Raw genomic sequence first — 25,367 nt, 5'->3', positions numbered from 1 at the left:
CAATTGATTTGTCCTTAGAGTGTTCTGAATTATATAGACTCGCTAAGTGAGACATTCTCTCATTGGGCAGAATTGATTTGTTTAAAATTCAGAGAGCATTGCTTGGTAGACAAGCCTTAGAATATTATATAATTTTATTGTGATAATAACTTAAATAGTATGACAAGGGCAAAGTTTTCAGTTTGGTTCCATGTACGAGTTTAACAGAAGTAGAGTTAAATGTTTGTGATAATCATTGTTTTATTTAAGTCCAACCTCTATTTATAATTAATCTCTATAATCACCTTTTTAATTTAATTTACTTTTGTAAAAATGTATCTCTTTTTCCTTAGCAATATTGATATACAATATTTTTTATAATAGAGGTAAATAATTTTTCTTCAATTTTAATTTTTTTTAACTAACCTTTAATATATTAAAGCATAAAAATATCAAAATATAAACTAATAAAAGTAACATTTAATGTTTAATCAATTAACTTACGTCATATTGACCTTAGAACATACTCGGAAGGCATTATTTTATTTATATTTTACTTTTCTTTACAATGGATTACTTCTTTTAGTTATTTTTTAAAGACTATTTTGTTTTTCTTAGTTTTTTTAAATATTTTTTTCGTTTTCTCTGTTTTATTTTATTTAACAACTACATTATTTTAATTGGCTATCGATGAAAAATGTTGTAATACATCTGAACTTATCGATAATAAACCAAAATTTAAAAATTAATTAAATATATTCATTTTTCATAATAACTAAAATTCCATCTACATATATATACTATAATTAATAGTACCTACTGCATTAGTAATTTTTTTACATTGTCAATTAATCATAAATCGTTATTAATATAAATTTTAACATCGTTATTATAAAATTTAACAAATTTATTATATATAATAGCTTACAATTGGACGATAATAGAATTTTATTTAAAATACCCTATGCATAAAATGCTTTTAGAAAAAAAGTAATAAAGAGAAACTTCTTTATTTTTTCTTTGAATAAGAGTAAGTGCATGATATCCACATTTTGGGGGTGGTGAGTGAGAAGGTGTGAACCCATAAGCCATGGTGGAAAGTTTTGGACGGCAATGGCTTGAGGGGTCAACTATTCATGCGTATGCGTAGTGCATTACAAACACATGCCAATCTCATGTCTCTCAAAACAATGCAATAATCTATCTGAAGAAAGAGTCTTATAACCACGTGTTATAGGCTTGGACGGAAGATGTTATTTATTCATAGTGGAAAACATCAACCCAATTTTATTAATTGGAAAATCTTTCAACCAATACTAATTATACCTATTTTTTAACAATAAAAAAAGTCAAAATTGATTTAAAAATAGATAATAATTAGAAATAATTTGATTTGTTTCCAAATTGTTTTGATTTATCACATGTACATAAGTACAAAAAGGATTTGGGATAAACTTTCCTTGTTTTGAAGCTGTCATCATCTGTTGAAGGACTAACTACTCTCACCTTACCCTTCAACCGACCACCAAGGGCACTCTATAAATCATTCTCGTACAATGTCGCAACAAACCTCGTACCGCGCTAACCCAAACCAAACCTTCAATCAAAAACCCACCTTTGCTCAACGCTGAAACCGTGCCTGCATTACCAAGTTCCTTGCGTTGCTTCACTCGCACGTGACGTGGCACTCCTCCATTGGCTCGTGACGTGACAAGCACCTTCCCAGTGTCCTCAACCCAATCCACATGACACAACCCACACCACACCATACAACAAAAATGACTCAAACAAAACTCCAATAATACTCTATAGTCTACGTTCTTTGCTCAATGTTTCTTCCTCTCTCAAAATTCTCAACCAATTTTGTTGATAGTGTTAGGAACAATTGGTAACGATTACTACTGATTGGTAACAGTTTGAAGCCAGAATGAACAACGGTGTTAGGCAAGAATCCAGTGTGCTTCTCGATTTGGCATCCCACGTCAATCGCTTCGCCTTCGATCATTTTCGCACCGACACCGCTGTGCAATCCAGTTTCCTGCGCTTCAATGGCGGGGCGGGAGCCAAACGCGGCGTTTCGCTGAGGGTGGGGGCGGCTGGAGTTAGGGTCCGGAATATTTTGAGCGAGTTTAATAGAGCAGTTAGGTTTCACTGCGAGAAGATCCCGATTGGGTTCGCCTCGCTGCGAGTCGCGGAGGGCGACGGTGGTGGTGGTGGCTGTGACGGGGACGGGGACGGGGATGGAAGTGGGGTTAGAGTGGATGAGTGTGGCGGGGTGGAGAATGAGGGGCTTCGCGGGAACGGCGTGGGGGGTGAGAGGCCCAAAAAAGTTTTGATTTTGATGAGTGACACTGGTGGTGGGCATCGAGCTTCCGCTGAAGCTATCAAGGCTGCTTTCTATGAAGAATTTGGAGATGATTACCAGGTTTGGTTTGGTATACTCTTTTTTTATGCAATGGGAATAGTATGAGATGTTTCTTTATTAAAAGAAGTAGGGGGGAAATTGTCATGACTGTTTTTGTTTAGTTTAAGTAAAAATAATCTTCTTGAAATGACGTAGAAAGAGTTTATGAGTATCACTGAGCTCATGAGTGATTTAAGGTTGTTTCCACTTATTTAGTAGTTCAGAATTTGAGTGCTGGGTATACAACTCATTCAAATACTTGAAAAAGAAGAGAACTTTGTGGCCTGTAATGATTCTACCTGGCTCGAGGAAGATTGTGCTGTGTGAAGTATACATGTGGATTTTGCACAAGAAAGAGTTTAACATGAGTTTTATGTCATTTTTATAAGCTCGAATAAGTTGTCTAGAAGCACTTCCAAACACCCTTAATTGTAAGTTAATGATGATAGCGTTAGGACCAAATTGGATATTTTGCCTTTCTAAGGTGATGAGAGGTTATAAAAAGTGCTTATGTGATTACCAAACATGTATATCAACTTGAAATGGAGGTTGTTTGCGCTTAACCAGCGACCTTGTTTTTAGCTCTGCGTATTGAATTGCTTCAAATACTGGTTGAAAGAGAGCTTTATTGCTCACAGTGGTTCTACGTAACTTAAGCAAGACATCCTCCCTTGGAGGATCCCTGTGGTTTCCCACACAGAAAAAAGAGTTTGAGTTATGTCATTTGACTGAGCTCAAATATGTTGTCTAGAAGCTCTTCCAAATACCCTCTAATTGCGAGTTAATGATGATGACTTTAGGAATGGTTGCTTGTTTAAGGTGATGGGAGGTTAGAGGGGAATCACATGAAAGGATGCGTGAATGTATGTATATTTTTTGTCAGGTTTTGTGTTCTCAGTTTGGGGTTCATGGTACAGGTTTTCGTTACTGATTTGTGGGCTGATCACACACCTTGGCCGTTCAACCAACTTCCCAGGAGCTATAGCTTTTTGGTGAAGCACGGGCCATTGTGGAAGATGACTTACTATGGAACTGCCCCACGAGTTGTGCACCAGTCTAATTTTGCAGCAACTGGAACTTTCATAGCTCGGTGAGGATTTGGTTGCCTTCATGCTACAATTCCTACTCTTATTTTTTGACAAATTACTTCAATGAGTAAGAAAACCGATGCATTCATTGAATATAGTTGATAGGTATGCAAAATGATGCATATGTGCTAGTCCAGGCTCCATGCATATACTGGTATAGCATTCTCCCTGTCTTTCTAGTTGGAAGTTTTCTTTTGATCATTAAATTTATAAGTTATACAATAATAGTTTCATTATTTTTGTAGTTGTGGGAATAGATTGTGCTTGCTTTGATTCATTTATTTCTGTTTCCATATTTATTTAGGTTAAAGCATAATTTTATATTACTTGATTCTCTCAAGAAAAAGATAGTATGGTAATTTGGTAGTATTTCAGGGTGGTTCTAATTTGGTATTCATGTTCTGTAAATGTTATTCTGTAATCTGGATAGATTGACCTCTGGTTACTTACAGCTCCCAATGTTCATTAACTTTTCTGCATCTTTTGTTTCACAATATGGTTCCTTGCGCATATGCAGTATCACATTCATTAATGCCCTTTATATCTCATCTCAAATACAGTATAACATCGCATGTCATAGTTAAACCATCCATTCTCTTTTTACAGTGAGGTTGCTAAAGGTCTAATGAAATATCAGCCAGATATAATAATCAGTGTGCATCCATTGATGCAGCACGTTCCACTTCGAATTTTGAGGTCAAAGGGTCTTTTAGATAAGATTGTTTTTACTACAGTTATCACAGATTTAAGCACATGCCATCCAACGTGGTTAGTTCTATTTTTTTATTATTTCCTTTTCAAAAAATATTATCTATCTAGAATTTTATTTTGACGTCCTATTTCTTGTTTTCTTTAGGTTTCATAAGCTCGTAACTAGATGCTATTGTCCTACGACAGATGTTGCGCAAAGGGCATTGAAAGCAGGATTGCAGCAATCCCAAATAAAGATTTTTGGTCTACCTGTCCGGCCTTCCTTTGTTAAGCCTGTCCGGCCAAAGGTGTCATTCTTATAGCCATTACTTGAATTATTGGCAAGTTTACTAACAATTCTGTAATTGTGACACGGGATGATGTGTTATATATACTATTATCAAATGAATGCCTCTGAACTGTTTGAAATCCTGTGATAGGATAGTAGGAATAGTAATTTATATTGGGTTTTGAAGTCATTGAAAGTAGATAATAGCCATTTTCATGTCAACAGTGCTACACACTTTTTCTAATGATTGCCTGTAAAGTGTAAGTTTTTCCCTTGATTTTGTTTAAGCGACAGCCAAATGTGTAGTATGATAAACTAAAATTATCAGCTTTGGTGTTCTGTGTGGGTTCTCTGATTCTATTACTACAGGCTGTAGTCAAGTATTACAATTTTCAATTAGTGTACATCATAACAGCTATACTTGTAACTAATTGATGCATATATAAGAATGTATTATGTATACTTTAATTATACAAACTTGGATCTGATCTGGTTTCAATATTATTCCTTTTTCATCAAACATACAATTCAATACACTTTATTTTCAAATGGTCTCAGGTTTCAGTTAATTGCTTGTTGAAGTGTGGATGTTTTAAATTTGGGCTAGTAAAAATGATTTATGAGGTTAAGGCTAATATTTGGACAGTCTTTTTGTTGGTAAAATTAGAGTACCTACTTGTTACTGTGCTTCTGTTCTAATTCCATTAGCTATCTGAGACTTTATACCTAATTCCCCTACTTTTATGGAAACTACACACAAAGTCTTATAATAAATAACAAAGCAGTGTGTTAGGTGGAGTTTATCAAAATAGAAGGGTGTAGGTGTAAAAACTTCTAATAACTAACCCAACAAAGGTTGAGATAATTAACCCTGTAAAATAGAAGTCACAAGGAACACTACATCACTGTTAGTGCATTAGGTAGTATTGAATTTTTTGGCCTTCTCTACTTTATGTTGTAGGATGAACTAAGGAGAGATCTAGGGATGGATGAGGATCTTCCTGCTGTATTATTGATGGGGGGAGGGGAAGGTATGGGTCCCATTGAGGCTACTGCTCGAGCACTTGGAGATTCATTATACGACGAGAATATTGGGGCCCCTGTAGGTCAGATCCTAGTGATCTGTGGACGGAATAAGAAACTTCTTAACAAACTGACTTCTATTAATTGGAAGGTTCCTGTGCAGGTATTGTTACCCTTAAAATATTTCCAGAACCTTGTTAATCTTTTTTTTATTCGAATATAAATTCCAATATACTTTCTAGTTTTGTTGCACCCTCTATATCATCGTTGGCATTTCCTCCATAGGCTTAAATGTTAACTTTGTTACCTGTCCATGGTGATTGCCTTTTGCTAGTGTATTGCACGATGAGCTAGGTATTTAGCCTTAGAATCAGATTGTTCATATGCAATGTTTTTTAAAACTAGACTGGTTATTGAACTAGTGAAAATATTGATTTACCATTCATTGGTTCAACCCAATTGAACCATGGTCACTCTGGAAATATTATTGCACGGGAGCCATTGGTTGAGGACAAGCAGTTTTCTTAATTATTGTGAATTAGTTAAAAAGGGTCTTATACATAGGACCCTGGGTAATATTAGTTTTTCTTTTCACTAGATAATGTAGAAAACTTCAGGTGTGAAACTTCCCTATTAAGTTTTTTGTTTGGGGTCGGTGGCAATTCAATTTCTTGATGAGCATAGCAATTATTTATTCAGCATTGTCTAGTCGCCCCTGATTTAATTTACTCATATTTAGGTCAAGGGATTTGTTACCAAAATGGAGGAATGCATGGGAGCTTGTGATTGCATCATCACAAAGGTTTGATCCCTCAATCCTGACTTAAGGTTTTCTTACCTAATTATGGCAGCAGTTGATGGGTTTTTCTCTTTTTGTAGGCGGGTCCAGGGACGATTGCAGAAGCCCAGATCAGAGGCCTCCCTATTATTTTGAATGATTACATTGCTGGACAGGTATTCTGGTTATGGCTATGGTTCCTGAACCTTGTGATTTTTGTACTAGAAATCCAGCTGATTCAATTGTGTTATTGGAGTAAATTTGAAACTGGGTTCTAGAACTTAATTAGATATATTAGCTCTAACTAGGGGCTTAGTTGACAATAATAAAGAGGTGGAAGGAATCTTTCTCACAAGTGTTTATTTAAATTGTTCTATCCATGCATTTTCATATAGGGATTTGTTAAACGTGTTCCCACTGTTTGCTACCAGAAGTTAAACAATTTCCTGAGTGTATTTAACGAAAGATCATAACTTGTTGAAATTCCGGCTAGTGAATGTACTTTAGCAACCCTATTAGGATTTGCCTAAGGTACGCTTGTTTTTCAAAAGAAGTAGTTTAGCAAACTATACCATGAGTTTATATTAAAAAATCCAAGGCATAACTTGTTAAAATACTCCTAAAATATACAAATGTATGTTAACAAATCCTTTTTTGATAGCTAGTTTAGAGGGAGTAAACATTATGATTATGTTACTGCGTCTTTGTGTACTTGTCTGAACTTGCATATGTTCCATGAAAAATGTAGAAACTATGGATTTTAGCTTGAGTTTACGTGAATCCTCTTCATGGTTGATAAAATGGTGGATTTTCATTTTCAGGAAGCTGGCAATGTCCCCTATGTAGTTGAAAATGGATGCGGAAAGTTCTCTAAATCTCCTAAACAGATAGCAAAAATTGTTGCCGATTGGTTTGGTCCTAAGGCCTACGAGCTACAACAAATGTCACAAAATGCATTGAGGCTGGCAAGGCCAGACGCTGTGTTCAAGATTGTTCATGACCTTCACGAGCTGGTTAGACAAAGAAGCTACCTAGCAGAATATTCTTGTACAGCTTAACTGATACTGAGGATATTTTTTGCACCTTTTTTTCTGAGAAAAAAATGTATTAGGCAACCATTTTTCTGATCACTACCAGAAATTCGAGTATTTGTCTTCCATCTTTATTTTTCAGATGCTCCTTTGAAAATTTTATGTTGATATAGTTTTGAATGTTTCTTGTTAATCAATTTTTTTCCATGTTAGGGATACATCTCTCTTTTGGTAACTTTACTATGAAAAACTGGAGAAAAACTCTTCACAGATTTCTCAAGGGTTGAGTTTGAATGCTGTGTTCAAAGACTCTCCGCATGTAAAAAATTGATAAATATTTCATTTTGGGAAATTGTAATATATTGTCTCACGAACTGTTAATGTTAGGTACTACTCATATCTTTCTAGAATAATAATGTGACATCTTTTAAGTATGTGTCAGACACCTCTTAACCTGACATTAAATGAGTCCATACCTATTTTTGCTTAAACACTTTCTAGACTCAACTTTAACAAAAGGGTAAAATATAAATTAAATAATGTTTATCTCAATTTTTAGGTTTGCTTCATAAGATTTAATTAGTTATTTTAACTATTAAGATACACATTTCTAATATAGAATTCTCTTGTGAAGTATGTCATTATTTGGAAATTGCGATAAATTTGTTTTCAAAATGTGAAGGATCATATACATCAATCAATGTAGCTTACATATTCTGCTATCAAATTTATCAGTAGGGTCTTTGTACCAGTGTTTTGCAGTTGATTGTAATATAATTGATTAGTCATATTAATTCTATTACTAGAAGATTTGTTTAAAAATTAATTATTTTTCTTCACTCAGGTTTGTTTTAATTGATTGTAAATATAATTTATATATTCTACTCAATTTTCTCATTTTTACATTTAACTTATGCTTTTTATTCTAAATAGTCCTCCTTTGAATGTGAATTACATTCGAATTTTACCACATTTTTTTATTATAATTAAGAATATATTTCTTACATCCACATTTTTGATAATGGATGGAAATAATGGTAGAGTAAGTCTGTGTTTTCTATTTTTTATTATCTATGGGTAAGTGAAAAATGATGATGAATAAAGAAGAAGAATGAAATCTCTAATGGTTTATTGTGAAAAGTAATGATGGATGAAGAAGAATAAAATCTATAATAGTGAAAAACTACGATGATGATAACTGGTTTATTGTGAAGATAGAAAATGGAATGAATGTTGAAAGTGCATATTGATGAATGAAGCGTGTGTGAGGTAAATGATTATGGATAATGGAGAGGAATTGAGACGTGATGGTTTTTGTGTGTGGGTTTTCTAAGGAAAAAAATGGATTGGATAACTAGTTGACAAAAATAGAAAGAGCTATCTGTATTATGTAGGGTGAGGTTTGTAAGTAGGTTGACACTTTGTGATTGAATGAACAAGAAAAAAAAATTGAGGTTATGGAGTTTTTGTGAGATAAAATAATGTATGGGTGTTTTGGAGGTTGCAATTACCTATTTCTGACTTTTCACATGGTGGAGAATCCAATGATGACCAATCTTGAGTGATGGTAACAACGGCTCATAAAACCCTAGCATTTGTGAAGAAGAAAAGAATGGTCATGTCACAACCCACATCTCATATATAAAAATTATCAAGTTATAGGATTGTCTGTATATCATTAACAATTTAAATATCATCATAAAAAATATCAAGTTAAACAAAATTTACTAAAATAAAGACTTAAACACAAAACAAAGAAAAATCACAATAAACAAAAGGCACGAAAATATAGATCAAAATAGTATTGAAGCCTTATTTTTTTATTATATTTTTAAAATTTAATAAAAAATTTATTTTAACTAAAATAATTGATTTTTTTTTACTTTTTTATTATCATAAAGTAAAAATAGACGCACGAAAATGCTTGCATTTTCATTAGTTATTATTTAAGATTTTAATAAAATCTAATTGAATTTGCAGTTCAACATATAACAATGATAATCTAACCAACACTAGTATGAGATTGAGTTTAGTTTAATTTGACATAATTGCAAAACAAAAGTTAATCCAATCTATTCCACTAATGATTGTTAATCTATCTTAAAGATGTTATACAATATTATAAAATTAGATATATAATTGAATCTAAACCCACAGTCTACTTATGTCTATATTATAACTAGATATTTTTTCACATTACTACTTTTTTTCACATTATACTCTATCTTTAAATTAAATTTTAACGATTTAAAAAGTAACCACCGTGAGTATTGAAAAAAAGTGCTACACTGCAGTTTTCAATTTTTTCTGTTTTCACCTGATGACTACTACGCAAAACCACGTCGTTTTGAGAAAAGCAAAACGAGCGTAGAGAAACTTCTGAAACCTCACACCAGCTTTGCCCTCTCACTCACCCGGCACTGAACGCGATCCAGAGAGAGACACGCCGCTCTTAACGACGCCGTTTCGTTCGGTGCTGCCGTATTCGCAAGCAGAGAGAATCGATGGAGAAGGGAAAGGGAGTGATGGGATCGGGAGGAAGAAGGTGGGCCGTTGACCTCTCCGACAATTCCACTTCTCGCGATATTCCCGATCCTCCCGGTTTCTCTCGCGCTTCTCTCGACCAGGTTCCTTCCCACGCACGCTTCAACCCTTTCAATTTCTTTCGTCTTTTCGAATTATTTGTTTGTTTAAGTTGAATTTGAAATTCAATCGTGCAGGACGACTCAACGCTTAGTCGCCAGAAGAAGGACGCTGAATCCAATTGGAAAGCCCAGGTTTTTCTTCTTTTTTGTTTTCACTATTGTTGGAGTTATGATAATTGATTTGTTAATTGTGGAAATATTGCTTAATTTTATTTAATATTGGTTTTTTATGATTGTTGTTTTCGTTATGAACAGAAAGCTTGGGAGGTAGCGCAAGCCCCTTTGAAGAATTTACTGATGATGGGGTTCATGATGTGGATGGCTGGTAGCACAGTCCACTTGTTCAGCATTGGGATTACTTTCTCTGCTCTTTGGCAACCCATTAGCGCCTTGCAGAGTGTCGGAAAGAGTATGTTTTCGCCTTCTCGTCTCGTTTTAGTATATATTAGTTCGATTACATGGTTGATCTTAGACGTATTATTCTCCCTTTATATTTTTAATGTCGAATTCGTTGATCTGTGATGTGTAAGTGTGTGTTTATAGATCAATTATTTTGTTAGCGTGGCTGGGTAAACAGCTTAATTAAGTGTTTTTTTGGATAAGTGTTTATTATGTTAGCACGTATGGAGTATGTACTAGTTGTTTCCTTTATCAACAAGTAGAGAAGACTAAGTTGTTTTCCTTAAGTTGTAAATTGTTTTTGTAAGTTATCCTCAAGAGCTTTTGAAATCAGCTAAAACTACATTAAGCACGCATTGTCAGCTATTTTTATAAAGTTTTACAAATATTATATAAGTGCTTATGGCTTAAGAAAAACTCGAATAAGTTGCAAATAAGTTTCTCCAATGCACCCTTAGGTCCTGTTCGGTAGAGAGAAGATAAATTGGGTGAACGAAATAAAAAGAATGAGTGAGAATATTTGAAAAATAAAATAGAAATTAAAGGTATTTTTTGAAGAGAAATAGAGAAGATACGAGGAGAGGGATGGCTGGAAATAGGTGAAAAATAATATAGTGGGTGGATTCCACAAATTTCAAAATTAATTGTCCTCTAAATCCCTTAAACCAAACTAGGCATTAATTGAAAGCTTCCTAAGAGAAGTTTGAAAAGAAAAAAAAAATTAAAAGCTTTGAAAACTCAGTATTAATGATTGGTTAGCTTTTTTTTTTATGGTGTTCTTTCTTCTGCATGTTCCCCTTATTTTCAGACTTTGTTTGTTAGTTGTTCTCTGGTATTTGAGCCTTCGATGGTATGGAAGGAGTGTTCTTCTGGAATGGCTGATACTTTTAACTTCCTTTGGTCTTATTACATTGACACAAGATGTCCCATTAGTGAATGTGTTTTCGGTCTTTAGGTTTACTAGCTTTTTTATTGGCTAGAACTTCATGAAACATCTACTGGGGAACTTCTCTTTGGTCTGGGATTGTTAATGCGTTCTATTGGTTTTTGCAGTTTTTGAGCCCTACAAAGACAATAAGGTGGAGCTTCTTGGACCTAAGTTGTTATTTATAGCCCTTAATTTGGGTGGCTTGGCACTAGGTGTTTGGAAGGTAATATATGTAGTCATTTTTTGCCTCAGTTGTCGTCTTGATACTTGTATTTCAAAATTTCAAGTAAATGTATGTTCCATTGTTGTTGTCAAACTCTTACACTGTTGTGCGTTTATGATCCCTTGACACAAAAACAAGTTAAATTGCTTGTAAGCTCTTCTGTTTATATCTCATGTTCAGGCAAAATTGTTACAAATTTGGATAACTCTGTTTTACAAGCAAAGTTTGCAAGCCTAGATTTATGTGTGGTTTGGCCTCAAAATGTATACCTTTGGTTGATTTTGTTTGATACTTGGATTAAATTGCTTGTGCTCTGTAATATATAATTTTATGTTTTCATTATTATTTTATTCTGATTTGTAAAACTACAACAAAAGTGTAAATGCCTGAATATAATATAATATGGATCAAGTGTTGAGTTATGTTTTTACTTTGTTACTTATGTTTGCTTTTTATGGAGTTCAATTGTTTGATATTGATATGAATATGTTATTGAATTGCGTTTGAGTAATAGAAGCTGTCTTTTATTAACACTTTTGAAGATTGATTTGAGTTTACTTACTAGGATTTCACAAGTTTATCTAGACTCTCAAGTTTGACAACCTTGATTTTATGAATTTTTTTTTAATAATTCTTATGTGATTATCCTGTTGTGCAGCTCAATGCATTGGGGCTTCTTCCTACACACACATCAGACTGGGTCTCATCCTTGCCACCTGCTCAGGTTTGATTTCTGTTTTTGATACATTACTTATGTTTGAGATATGATTTGATTACATTAAAAATAGGTAGATAAGATATGATTTGATAGGGAAATATCATACCAAATATTTCCCATTACTAGATATTGTGTTGCTTATTATTGTATCTCTTCTTCATTATAAATAAGATTACTCATGTGTAGTGTACCCAACACATGAAATGTTTTGTATTCCTTCTCGGTTTTTCTCTTCTCAACATGATAGCCGAGTGATACTGTATTCCGTGACCTGTTTTTCCACTAATCCTTTCAAAAACTTACAAATTTGCGTGTTTTGTTCTAGGCTTTGTAATATTTGAGCTCTCTTCAAACAATAGTTAAAACCTAGACATTATCTTGCGGGCTCCATCGTATTATAACAAAAATCCTGAGCATGTTCTAGCTCCACTTCTGACTATTCAGTTAGGGAAATAGATTGTTTTAACACTTTGATGTTTTATCTCCCAGGTTACAGCAACACGCTTTAGATGTCTGAATTTAATTTGATAAAAATTCATCTTGTCATCGTCTCATGTGAAATTGGCGTCCAATGTTTCTCAAATTATGTGAAAAATAATGAATTTCGGTATTATGAAGATGCTTTTAGTGACAAATTCCATATCAAAGGGTTTATTATTCACAACCTGCTATTCAAGTGGCCTATGGGGATTTTATTCGATGAATCCACATTTCTTGTACACCTTTTTCTTAATATTCTTCCCATGATGAAATCAATAATCTATCGTTTTTATTGTAGCACTGCTGCTTACAGCCGTTATTGCTTCTGGTTCTTGATTTTTCCTAACTATAGTCCCTTTCATACTTTTCAATTCTATAAGCTGGAATTACTCTTGACCTAGTATTTTTTCTATACTTTGGTCTCAAATTTAAATTCCTGATCTTCCTATTTTTATGGTTTGAGCAACATTTCTTTCAAAACCATAAAAGAAAAAAAAAGGCAATGATTTATGTTAGGTAGCCGTACACTTGAAATTGCACGCTCATTGGTAATTCAAATCTATTCATTTTTCATTTATTGAACTGAAACTGGTATCAGAGGTGGCAAAAGAATCCTTGCAAGTCATTCTAAGGTATTGATGTCATAGTAAATATAGAAGAATGTGTAAAAGAAACATAGTAAGAGTTAGTGCATTGGTGTTAGATTCTAACCAAAACACAAACATATTCTTTAAATTTTCTTTGTAGTGTAAACAAGATACTGTGAAGGTTGATTTTAAAAATAATTCTACAACTGATTTTCACAGAAAAAGAAGAAAACATCTATAACTGGTTGACGTGTCTCCTGTTTTTTGTCAATTTAAAGATCTGATGATTGGTTGTCATTTTCGTAACTATGAGGCCGTAACTATGATGCTATAACTTATTGATGTGTCTCCTACTTTTTTTTTATCTTCAGGAGGTGGAGTTTTCAGGTGGTGGTGTAAATTTGGGTTGATGTCCGATTTCTTTTCAATGCCCAACTTGTCTTGGAGGCACTTTGAGTAAACATTGATACGGATTCAGGCTTAACAGCAAATTCTAATGGTTATGATGGACCACGTGAGGCATGACTTGTTTCCAATTTTAAAATTTGTTAGATAGCAATGCATTAAAGTTGGAAAGAGTTTGTAGTAGTAGACCGGGGGTGCTCCAAATAATCAAGAACCGTTCTATTTTTATTTAGGATTCTAATATTTGCGCATTATAATTTTCTACATCTCTTTCATCAGGTTGGATATAAAGAAAAGTGATGTATAACAATCTCCCTTATATTTAAGAAGCATTAGTTAATGATTTCTTTTATAGTCTTATGTTGATTCACCTTTCACCACTTGCATATATATAGGTTGTGTATTTATCTGTTCTTTCCTGCCTTTGCTATATAGCCTGCTTTATCCTGGAGTTTTCTGAAATTATGCAGTATGTTGTTAGTCGGAAATTAGCAAATATACTTTGTCTTGTTAAATGAGTTTCTATATAAGGACTTCTAAGATAAAAATAAAAATAAAAGGAACTTTTGTATAAGATACAAAAAAAAATGTTAATATTGTGTCAGTTAAAGTGAGAGGATTCATCGAAGTGCTTTTAATTTTAGGCAAGTAAACTCAAGCTCATATTGAAGCAGTATCAAACTAAGCAATGATAGTACCTAAAATGGAGTCATGGGGTCCTAGTGATAGAATTTCGTATTAAAGTACTTTTTTTAATTTTGTTAGAAACAACTTAATGTTTAGAAGGAACGAAAATAAGTTTTCATTTTAAATTGAGCTGATTATAACTTTCATAAAAACGAATTAAATTATTTAAATGGTACTTGATAAGTAAAAATATTACCAAAATAAAACAATATTAAAAATAAATAAAAAAATCCACTATTTTCATCCCCTCCAAATTAAAATTCATCTTTTAAATACAGTCTTTTAAAACATTACAAACGTACCATACTTTATTCGCCCAGTCATTTTCCTTCATATTTAGAATACACCAAAAAAAAAGAAATTGTGTGCCAACTTAATTCCTTGCAAAAAAAATATTAGTTGTACAAAATAGTTTCTGATAATAGATGAACATATTCTCCAAAATGTGTATCATAGATGAACAATTGTGATAATAATAGAACAAGGATTGTGTTCAAGGGCAATCTATTAGTATGAAAAGAACTGTACTACACAGCATATGCCATAGGAAACAGAACATGTAGACATGATTCTAAGTTGAAACCTTGAAGAAGAGAAGAAATTGGAGTGCTCTCTTACATGTTAGTTGCTACATGCTTATCAGAAAATGTTCTGGATATTCATTTCTTTCATTTGGTAATGATTCCAAACTTAAATATAATATAGATTTTCAGAATTATTTTTATTTTATGTCAATATACCTATTTAAAGATACTAATAGGTGATTAGTTTAAATTGTACATGCTTAATTCTCCTTAGGCAGCAACTTCAAATGGATGTTTCATACTCAACTATACATTTTTTACAGCTCATAAAAGATATTTATAGTCTAAACAAAACAACATTTAAATACACATAATTTTATTAAGTCTAGATAATTAACTGTTGTTTCACATTTTTGTCAGTATGTTGTCGAAAAATTTAAATGGTCAGTGGACCAAAAAATATTTTAAATACAATTCTGTAAAAGTATGCTAAGGTGCATTGGTCAAAAGCTTAGCTCATATTTTGATACGCAATATGGTACACTAATCTCAAAAAGTATTGGATATCTTTGACTATATTGATTTAAAAAAATTATCAATCACAAAGAATCTCGTTTAACAAACACATGGGTTTGAGATTTTGAATTTTTTAATTGAATCTTTAAGTCAGTCCATGTCTAAAATACAATAAATATATGGTGGTAAACTTGTTTTGCCCTTATCGTAGGACAGATATTATTAGTAACTCCACTAGGGTTTTACAATAAGAAATCATACATTATAGAAGGCTGGTCATGGTTTTTTTATTTAGCTATATCTGTTTGTAATCTGATTTAGGAAGATGGAAAATGATATTACGACACCCCTCCAAAAAAATACCTATTTCTCAATCCACTTTAATAATATCATTGTATGTTAAAATTTTAAGTTAAATATAAAATAAATATAATTAAAATATAATTATTTAGAACTATTAAGTTGGTATTTTTTGTTTAGTGAGTGTCAAAATATATAACCACCCTTAAAAAGATAAAATAAAAGAGAAACGTGTTTCCTTAAATAATAATGTGAGTGATTGTTTATAATTTCGTTCAACCATAAGTTTCTTAGGTAATTTATCAAAGAAAAGTGGAATTAATTTTGATATGTTGATATCAAACAGTCACAAAGGAGTAAGTGGTTGAACTATTTGGTTAGTTTGACACCATTCAATTAATTTTTAGGTTTTTTATACTTTAAATTTTAAGATAATATTTAGAGTAAGTTTTTCTTTGTCTTTTTTCTTTACTTGTTTCATGGTTTTGCATGCAGATGTTTTCTAATTTGTATGATATTTCTTAGGTAAAAATAAATTTCTACTAATTTAGGATAGTAGTGGTATCTTTTTTATAATTTTTAGGATTTTCTATAAGTATATTTCAGCTTCTAATATTAAACAAGACTTGTTAGAGTGTAGAAATAACTTGTTAAATTTTTTGTAGAACTTTAAGGTGGAATATCTTAATGTTTGGTTGTGATTTGATCACAATATTTATATTTAATGTGTATGGTTGAAGATTACTTCATGTTGTGTTGTTGGTGGGTATTAGATTGATTTAAATAGTCAAGAAAAATCTTTTATATTTAGTTGAAAAAAATGGATAAAACTATTTTGAATTGTTGTTTTAATTAACATTTGATATCATGAGTTCTTCTGTTATGAGAGTTGTTCGGAAGGACCGAAGGATTGATGGATTAAAGATTTATTTAGTATGTTTTACAATTTTGGTTTTGGATCAAGTTTAAAACTTATATATTATGTTTGATCGTAAGAGATAGATTTTATGTTTTAATTTGTAGATATTTTGTTTATTTTTATGTACACAAATTTCTATAAAAATAATAAATGTTTTGAATAAAATAGATTAGGTATATATTTTTATGAGGTGTTAGAATGGATATGTAAATCTTATGATAACTACTAAATTAAATTAGTATGACTATTACATCTCAACCTCGAGAAGTTATATGATACTAATTCATTCCTTAGTATTTTAATTCATTTCTTCCGTGTCTATTTGTTAATTTTTTTTAATTGAACTTTTCATTTTACTACAATAACATATATTTATGTTGATAAATTGTATTTATTAACAAATAAATATTTGTTGAAAATAAGTTGTTGATAAAGATTGTCGAGAGATATAAATATTTTTTAGTAATTATTGACCGTCTCAAATCGGTCGATAAAATACATGATAGGGTTTCTTCTTTTTCATCCTTTATCTTTTTTGTTTTATTTCTTTTTTTAGATAGGTACCAGACAATCATACCACCACCACCAATACAAGTCATTTTCATCATTTGGGTCTTATTCCTTTTCTGTTTGTCTTCCTCTTCCTTCGTTTCCTTTTTTAACTCAGGTTATCACTATCATCATCATTGACAACTTTCACCAGTTATGATCACCAGTCATCTTAAACATCACTTATGTGTATAACTAGCGAGTCTTCTTATCAATTACTATCTTTCATATCACCTTTCAATTTGTCCAACCACCACAACCTCTCCCTCTTCCTCTTTATCTTTATCTTTTCCTTTTCTTTTTCTTCTATTCTTTTCACTCATCTCTCTAATGTAAATAAAAACTTCAGCAAATTAGACCAGAAAATATTTGTCAATTGTTATAGTAAGTTAGTGACTAAATAAAATCATTAGATAAAATATTGATGAAACTTTTCAATAAATTTTACAAACTTCCTTTTGAAGAAAAATTTAAATATAAAATATATTAGTAACATTTATTGATAAATTAGAATTTATAAACGGAGTATACATCATCATTAATATTCTGTCAAAAATAAGTAAAACTCTTCTAATGATTTAATTTTTGGTAATTGATTTTGGTCTGTAATCAATTTGGTTTTTGGCACGTGATAATGATGATTAACAGAAAATAGATTTTTAAGAAGGGTACGGTCCTAGGGTAATAAAACAAATTATTTCAAATTTTTTTAAACATTTTATTTCCTTGAAAATTCTAAATTAAGTTGTGAAACTTATTATGGTGTGCGTGTTTCTCTAATCATGGCTCATCCAAACATATATAACTAAAACTTATTATTGGCAAAGAAAAAAGAATGTTATCATACTGTGAAAACTATATTTGTACAATTGAACTTTGTTATTGGAAAAAATGTTATTTACTAAAAAAAGTCAAGAAAGAAAAAAAGTGAAAAATGAATTAATTTAAATTTTAAAAATAAATTAAAATTTAATTGATATGATAGAGTAAAATAATACTTCTTAATCATAAAATTATAAAATAACTACATTATCTTTATAAAAAAATTATATTTAATTAAATATTAAAAAATCTTAGATACTCTCATTTACATTCTGTCACGTACCATTTTATAAGAGATTATTTATTTTATACTATTAACGTCCGTAATTTTTGTATAAAAACCTGATAAAAAAGTAAACCATTTCATATTTTTAAAATAAAAGGTATAATTTTTAGTATAAGCCTACAAACAATAAAGTTTAGTTTCATTATACGAGTGTTTAAAGAAAAATCTTTTGATAAAAATGCAGAAAAATATGTGATGTTATTTTCTAATGCAGTTTTATATTATTTTGAATGATTTAGTTGTTAATAAAAGGTTTAAATGTACTGAGAAAAAGTATGGAAAAAAAGAAATGATTTGACATGACCGTTATGGAGGAAAGAAGGTAGGGTTAGGTAGGTCCCCACTGATAAATATAGGCAGAGCTGATTTGGCCGTACGATTGGAAGACTGTAGAAATTTACTCTCTCCGATCTCACATTCTTACTGTGTCTCTCTGCATTCAATCTTCATCTTCTTATTCCCAAATAAGACATAAACACGTCAATTTCAAACCGTCATTTCATTTATCGTTCTCTGCCACCAAATCTTTCGCACAAAATCACCAAAATCCTTCACTTTGACCACCTTTTGCTTCATCCATCCTACAGAATAAGCAACTCTATCATTTTACTCTGATGCATTCTTTCAGCTAAAAATGAGTGAAGAAGTATCTATGAAGGATAATAATTTTGGATTCGGCTTTCTGTGTGGATAAGAAAGCCAAGACATGAATTTGTGAGGATTTGATGTGCTTTGCATATCCTCAAAGCATCAAATGGAGAAGAAATGGGTGGATGACAAAGCAGATGAAGAAGAAGACAAGTAAATAAGAATCAGAATGAATATATATTTTTTTAAATAAAAATAATTTGATTTAAGAGACACAAACATACATTTTAAAATTAATAAAAAAACATAAATATTTAAAAAGTACTAATAGTTAAACCAAAATTACAACCCTAAATGCATTACTAGTATTCATCTCAAACCACATATGACATATTTCATCCATATAAATAAAACTATTATATAATCTCTGATTTGAATATTAAAAAATTTCAATAAAAGAAATTGAGAAAGAATATTACTTATAAATTTCTTAGATTTACTTTTAATTATATGTATCAACTTCTTAAATTGAAAAATAGAAAAATAAAAGTAATTAGAATTTAAAATTTATTATAGTTTCTTATTTTCCAAATCATTCATATAATCGCAGTAATGACAATCACTTTAAATAAAGAATTACATGCGAAGTACATAACCTAATCAATCAAATCCAAAGAGAAAAACTATAAATTTTAAAAAAAACTTCAATCATTCTTACAATTGTATAGTAATAGAACATTGAAAGAATAAATGAGAGAAAAATTCAACATTGTTTACACACAAAGAACACATAGAGTACAAAATCACACCCCTTTTGGAACATGCAAATCAATTAGTAAACGATCATATAACAACTTTCAAAGCACTAAAGTTTGAGGTAGTAGTACAACATTCAACCAAATCAAATTCACCTTATCCATATATTTCATGTTATAATAGTAAAAGTTTTTAGTAACTTTTTGAGAAAGTACACCCATATTATCTAGAATACAATTAGACATATCCTCATCCTCATTAACCATCAAAGAAAAATCACATAAATTGGAAATAAAAGAAGGATAATTAAATATCCTTAATTTGGTCATTGGTAAATATTCACCGGTAAATATCACAACTTCATCTTCCTCCTCCTTATCCTTTTTTCTTTTTCTTCTTTCTCCTTCTTTTTTCCTCCTCCTCCATCGTCACCATTGTCACGTTTGTCATCATTATCGCCTTTGACTCCTTCTCCTCTTCCTTCTCCTCTTGCATCTCCACCAACTTTGTTTCTACAACTGCCATCATTGCTACTACCATAATTGTCATTGTTGTTGTCATTGTCTCCTCTTCCACCTCCACCTCCTCTTTCTCTCCTTCTCCTTTTCTCCCCTCCTCTTGCATTGCCACCGACTCTGCCTCTGTAGCTATCATCGTTGTTATTGTCACCATTGTCGTTATCATCACCTCCTTTTCTTCTTCCTCCGGTCTCATCCTCCTTCTTTTTCCTTCTTCCTCCTTCTCATCCTCCTTTTTCTTTCTTCTCCTTCTCACTCATTTCTAATTAATTATAACAAATATTTCATCAAATTTGGTAAAAAATTTGATAATCATTTTATCGATAGAATTAACAATGAATTTATCAATAGATTTTAAAACAAATTAAATAACAAAAAATTTACCAATGCATTTTCAAAAAGTTCAAACAAGTTTTTTGATGAATTTTAAAATAAAATATATTATCAAAGAAATTTCTAACATATCAAAGTCCAAAGCGAGTACTTCAACATCCATTTTATTGATGAAATTTATCAATAAAAATATTTATTAGTAATAACATAATAAAGTAACAATAAATTTTACAAAACAAATATTATTAACTAATCCATTTGACAAATATTTTTGTGGATAATAAAACTTCTAATTTATATTATAAACAAATTTACGGAATATATTACCAATAAATATTTTGATTAATAATTAAAATTTCAAAATTTATAATAATAAAATCCATCAATAATATTTGTTTTAAAAAAAATCATGAATAAAATTTTGTAATATCATTGTTATGCTTGAACAAGATTCAATTTCTCCAACAATATTATTAAAATGGGTGTCTTTTGACAAGTCAAAATTAAAAAAGCTCGATGAAACTAATTATAAAATGGTGTAAGACACACATTTAAAAGTCTTCTCAGTGGGGTTGAAGTTAAGTGGTGAGTTCAATTTGACAATAGCTAGTAGTGGAACAACAACAAGAAAAGTATAATAATCCAATATCACAAAGTTGACAAAGTAAGAACATTAAAAATTTACAAATAAAAAGTATGTTGAAAATAATTATGATGAATCTAAGATAAATTAACGAGAGAGACGTATATTTTTTCAATTTTAAATATTTTCTATATTATTTATAATTAAAAACATTATTCGATTTTAGTGAGACAGTATTATATATTTGTTGAAAATAGATAATATCAAATGTATTATTGAGTGTAACAATTATTTGAATGAAATTGAAATTAATTAATGGTGGAATTGTAGCTGAAAGGGTTATTGTTGAGTGCTGAGTTGTCCTCATTGCAGACAAGACTTTTCATTGTTGACTTGGTGATAATGCAGTGATGCCATGGCATGAGGAATCAAGACAAGTGGGAAATAGCAACTTGCGAAGTGACATTAACGTTTTTAATGGGTCTGTGCCAAGTGACTTTCACAGCACCGACATCTTACTGTCTATCTTCTTTTTCATACTATTTTCTTTTATCAATTTTATATTTCTGTATCCCTTGCTTAATGCTAAGTGAAGAAGATGCATTCAAAGACCAGAACAAATAAAGCAGACAACACTGTGACCCACATCAGTTTTCTCTCCGTCTCAATAATTACTCCAATCATACTTTTTCATCCATAATCTAATCATATGCTTCTACACAAATTTTTACTTATCAATTCTTACAAAAATTCTTTATATAATTCAAATCTACAGTTTAAATAAATTTTACAAAGGATTTAATATTTTTGATTTGTTATTAAATGATATTTATTTATTTTTGTAATTTATTGTTGGAGTGGAACCCATGAGGAGTTAATGTTGAGTACATTGGTTTTGAATGAGAATTTAGATAATGATAAATGAATAACGTGAGACAAAGAATGAGAATAATTGTTGTATTTAATTATATCATGAACTTTGACGGATGATTGGAATAAGTGAGTGTTGGAGTTGCACTTGAGTGTGTGGTTGATGAGTATAAGAGTGGGAAATAGGTCCAATTGTTGTACCTAGTAAAGTCTGAGACTATCGATCGTCTGATACGAGATAACGAATCTCTTTGGCCTTGTGTGCGAAAAGGGGGTGCTCGAGTATTGAGCCTTCTTTGTATGAGGGTGATAGTGTTTGCCTTATCCTTGTGTGGAAACATGTTCCTTAGCCTAGGATGGTGGGACTACTCGAGTAGACATGTAGGGGAGGCTACACGGGACTTGTAAGGGAGGCTACATGTTTATGAGGTAAGGTACAAGAGTGTGACTTGATTCTTTTCACTTATGGAGTTATGGTATTGTGAAGGCTCATGGTGTTATTCATGATGAGGTTAATTCTGATGGAGGTGCATGTGATGCTGATTCGTGGTGATTGTGTTTGGAAATTATTAGTTAATGAAAATGTTAACGATGATCATGGTATACAAATGATTATGTGAATAAGGGTAGCACATGAGATGAATGATTGTTATTGGATTTTGCTTACTTGTCATGTACATCGTTACACACACATCATTACACACACACACACACCACATGCACACGCACACACACAAATCTGATAAAAGCATCAACACAACAAGTTAATTTTTACTCACCCAACAAAAATTATGTTCATCAAACAACTAACCATTAAAAGATTTTACAAACAACTTCTCAGAGTTGTGAATTCCTCACTTTAGGACAAAAACTCCTAGGTTTTTACTTAAATGAATTTCATCTAGTGAGAGAATGACTCACCTAATGACCCAAACAAAGTCTTAGTTAAAGGCTCGCTCAATGAGATTTTGGCTCCCAATATTCTTTAAGCTCTTGAATTTTTAAATAAAACAATTATCGTCTAACGAGAGATTGACTTGTCCAAAATTTTTTCGTATTTTAGAAAATAAATTGGATAGATCAAGTGATCAAATTGGTTTAGATCGATTTTTCTCTTCAGTTTGTATGCCTAATCTAATAGATTTTGTTCTAAAATAATATCAAACTAAATCAATTCAACTCATTTGATATATTTTGATTGTCCGCTGGCTCACTACAAAATACTCTTAAGCATATAACAATGATAATGTTCTCATTTAACATTCAAAATATTCACCAAATACATAATTCAAACAATATCAAAAAACATGCACATAGACAAATATGGTGACCACATCACCTCCATTTTCAAATCTTCTAGTACTATTGGAAGTAAATTGGCTTCCTTTACCTGATTAAACTTTTTGGGTCAAGTTAGATCTCTAAAAACTACCACTCAATCTCAAATAAATTACAGTTGTACACATAAAACTCTGATAACATATTCAGACATACCCTTACGGTTCTTGACTAACAAGATTTTTTTATGCCTCTAGAAGAGTCAAATGAATACCCAGTCCTTTCCCCTACATGAAAAACTCTTCAAAATTAACTAAAAAAAAGACAAAGAAAAACTTACTCAAAAGAAAATTTTGATTAAAAAGAGTTGTTTTGTATTACATCGTGATCCCAAGGATGGAGTATGTTCAAAATGAGAAATGTTAGAGAAAAAAAATAGAAAAAAGTTTAGAAGGAAGATAGTTTTCTAAATTAAAAATTGAATAATCAGATTTTTCTATTTATAAGTTTTTAACTTTAATATTAGAATGTTCATATTTCATCTTAGATATACAAATTCTATTCTTAAATTATTTTTTAGATAATTACATTTATAATGAAGGTGAGATAATTGTTACAATAATTGTACCACATGACCATACATTCATCAATTCAACTCATTTTATATATTTTGATTGTCCACTGCTCATACAAAAAATATTCTAAAGCACACTACAATGATAACGCTCTCATCTAATATTCAAAACAATCACTGAATACCCAAAGTTCAAACAACATAAAAAAAACCTGCACATAGTCAAATATGGTGACCACATCACCTCCATTTTTAAATCTTCTAGTATTAGAAACAAATAAGTTTCCTTTACCTCATTCAAACTTTTTGGCTCAAGTTAGATATTCAAGAATTATGACTCATTCAAACTTGTCCAGAGAACTCTAATACAAAATTCAAACACAGATTTTTTTTATATCCCTAGAAGAGTCACATGAAAACCTCTCTTTTCCATGCGTGAAAAACTCTCCAAAATTAACTAAAAAAAAAGACAAGGAAAAACTTACTAAAGAAAATTTTGATAAAAAAGATTCTAATGATGGACTATGTTCAAAATGAGAAAAGTCAGGGAAACAAAATAGAAAAAAAACTTAGAAAGATGATAGATTTTCTAAATTAAAGTTTGAATAGTCAGATTTTTTCTATTTATAAGTTTTTAACTTTAATATTAAAAACTTTAATATTAAAATATTCATATTTCATCTTAGATATACAAATTCTATTCTTAAATTATTTTATAGGTAATTACATTTATAGTTTCACTGTGATGAAGGTGAGTTAATTGTTACATTAATGTATTTGAATGTGAGATAAAATTTGTTTTACAGTTTCTTAAAAAATATAGATGTAACTTTTTTCTAATACAAAAACTATAAAGTCCTTCGGCTTTGAAATTATACACTTACAAAGTAAAATCATTTTCAATATCACAAAGTACTTTAATTTATTTTTATAATAATTACATTATTATGTGTTGATTATATATATATATATATATATAATATAAATAATAAAATATAATATAATACTAATATTACAATTTAATAATTAAATAAAACAATTTTATAAATTAAAATATTTTTTTTGAACTGATTACTCATATTCTATTTAAATTTAATTTTAATTAATTATATTTTATTTTAAATTAATTTCATCAATTATTTTTTATTTTAAATAATAACCCATATTTTATTTTAAATTCATTTAAACTAATTAAATTTTGGTTTAAATTAAAGTAGAATTAAAATCTTACAATTTTATTGATTAAAATATTTTTTTATCTGTATGTCAAATCACTCAATAAATAATTTTTTCTCCTTCATTTCTCTTCACGATCCACTCTTTTTTTCTTAATCTCTTCATTATTCTCTCCTTGTTATCTCATTTTCATTCTTTTCTACTCTGTAAAATTCATATTCAAATTCAAAGAGAGTTGGATTTGTAAAACTTATATTTGAAAGTTGGAGTTACATATTAAATTATCTCGTTTAAGTTTTTATTTAGCTTGCAAGAATATATAAATGAAAAAGTATTCAATTTTTAAGAAATGGTTAAGTTAACTTCTATCTAACTAAATTATACCAAATTAAAATAACTTTTTTAATTAGTTACTTTTCCG

General features: G+C 30.5%; 2 protein-coding genes across 2 annotated transcripts; both read left to right on the top strand.

Moving 5' to 3' along the window:
- The first annotated feature begins 1,524 nt into the window (after positions 1–1,524).
- LOC148204885 (putative monogalactosyldiacylglycerol synthase, chloroplastic) lies at positions 1,525–7,500 on the top strand. Its single transcript, XM_088099902.1, has 8 exons — positions 1,525–2,404; positions 3,301–3,473; positions 4,078–4,239; positions 4,328–4,469; positions 5,412–5,636; positions 6,213–6,275; positions 6,353–6,427; positions 7,073–7,500. Exons 1-8 carry the CDS (start codon positions 1,907–1,909, stop codon positions 7,307–7,309), a joined length of 1,575 nt encoding a protein of 524 aa, XP_087956028.1. The 5' UTR covers positions 1,525–1,906; the 3' UTR covers positions 7,310–7,500.
- Positions 7,501–9,601: 2,101 nt separating this feature from the next.
- LOC124835437 (uncharacterized) lies at positions 9,602–14,019 on the top strand. The gene is made up of 6 exons (XM_088099894.1): positions 9,602–9,909; positions 10,003–10,059; positions 10,183–10,336; positions 11,380–11,477; positions 12,136–12,201; positions 13,634–14,019. Exons 1-6 carry the CDS (start codon positions 9,787–9,789, stop codon positions 13,670–13,672), a joined length of 537 nt encoding a protein of 178 aa, XP_087956020.1. The 5' UTR covers positions 9,602–9,786; the 3' UTR covers positions 13,673–14,019.
- Positions 14,020–25,367: the final 11,348 nt, after the last annotated feature.

This window comes from Vigna umbellata, chromosome 1, assembly GCF_029865625.1.
Source record: "Vigna umbellata cultivar VRB3 chromosome 1, Vumbellata_1.0, whole genome shotgun sequence".
In the NCBI taxonomy this organism is placed as follows: Eukaryota; Viridiplantae; Streptophyta; class Magnoliopsida; order Fabales; family Fabaceae; genus Vigna; species Vigna umbellata.
This window is presented reverse-complemented; position numbering and strand designations above follow the sequence as displayed.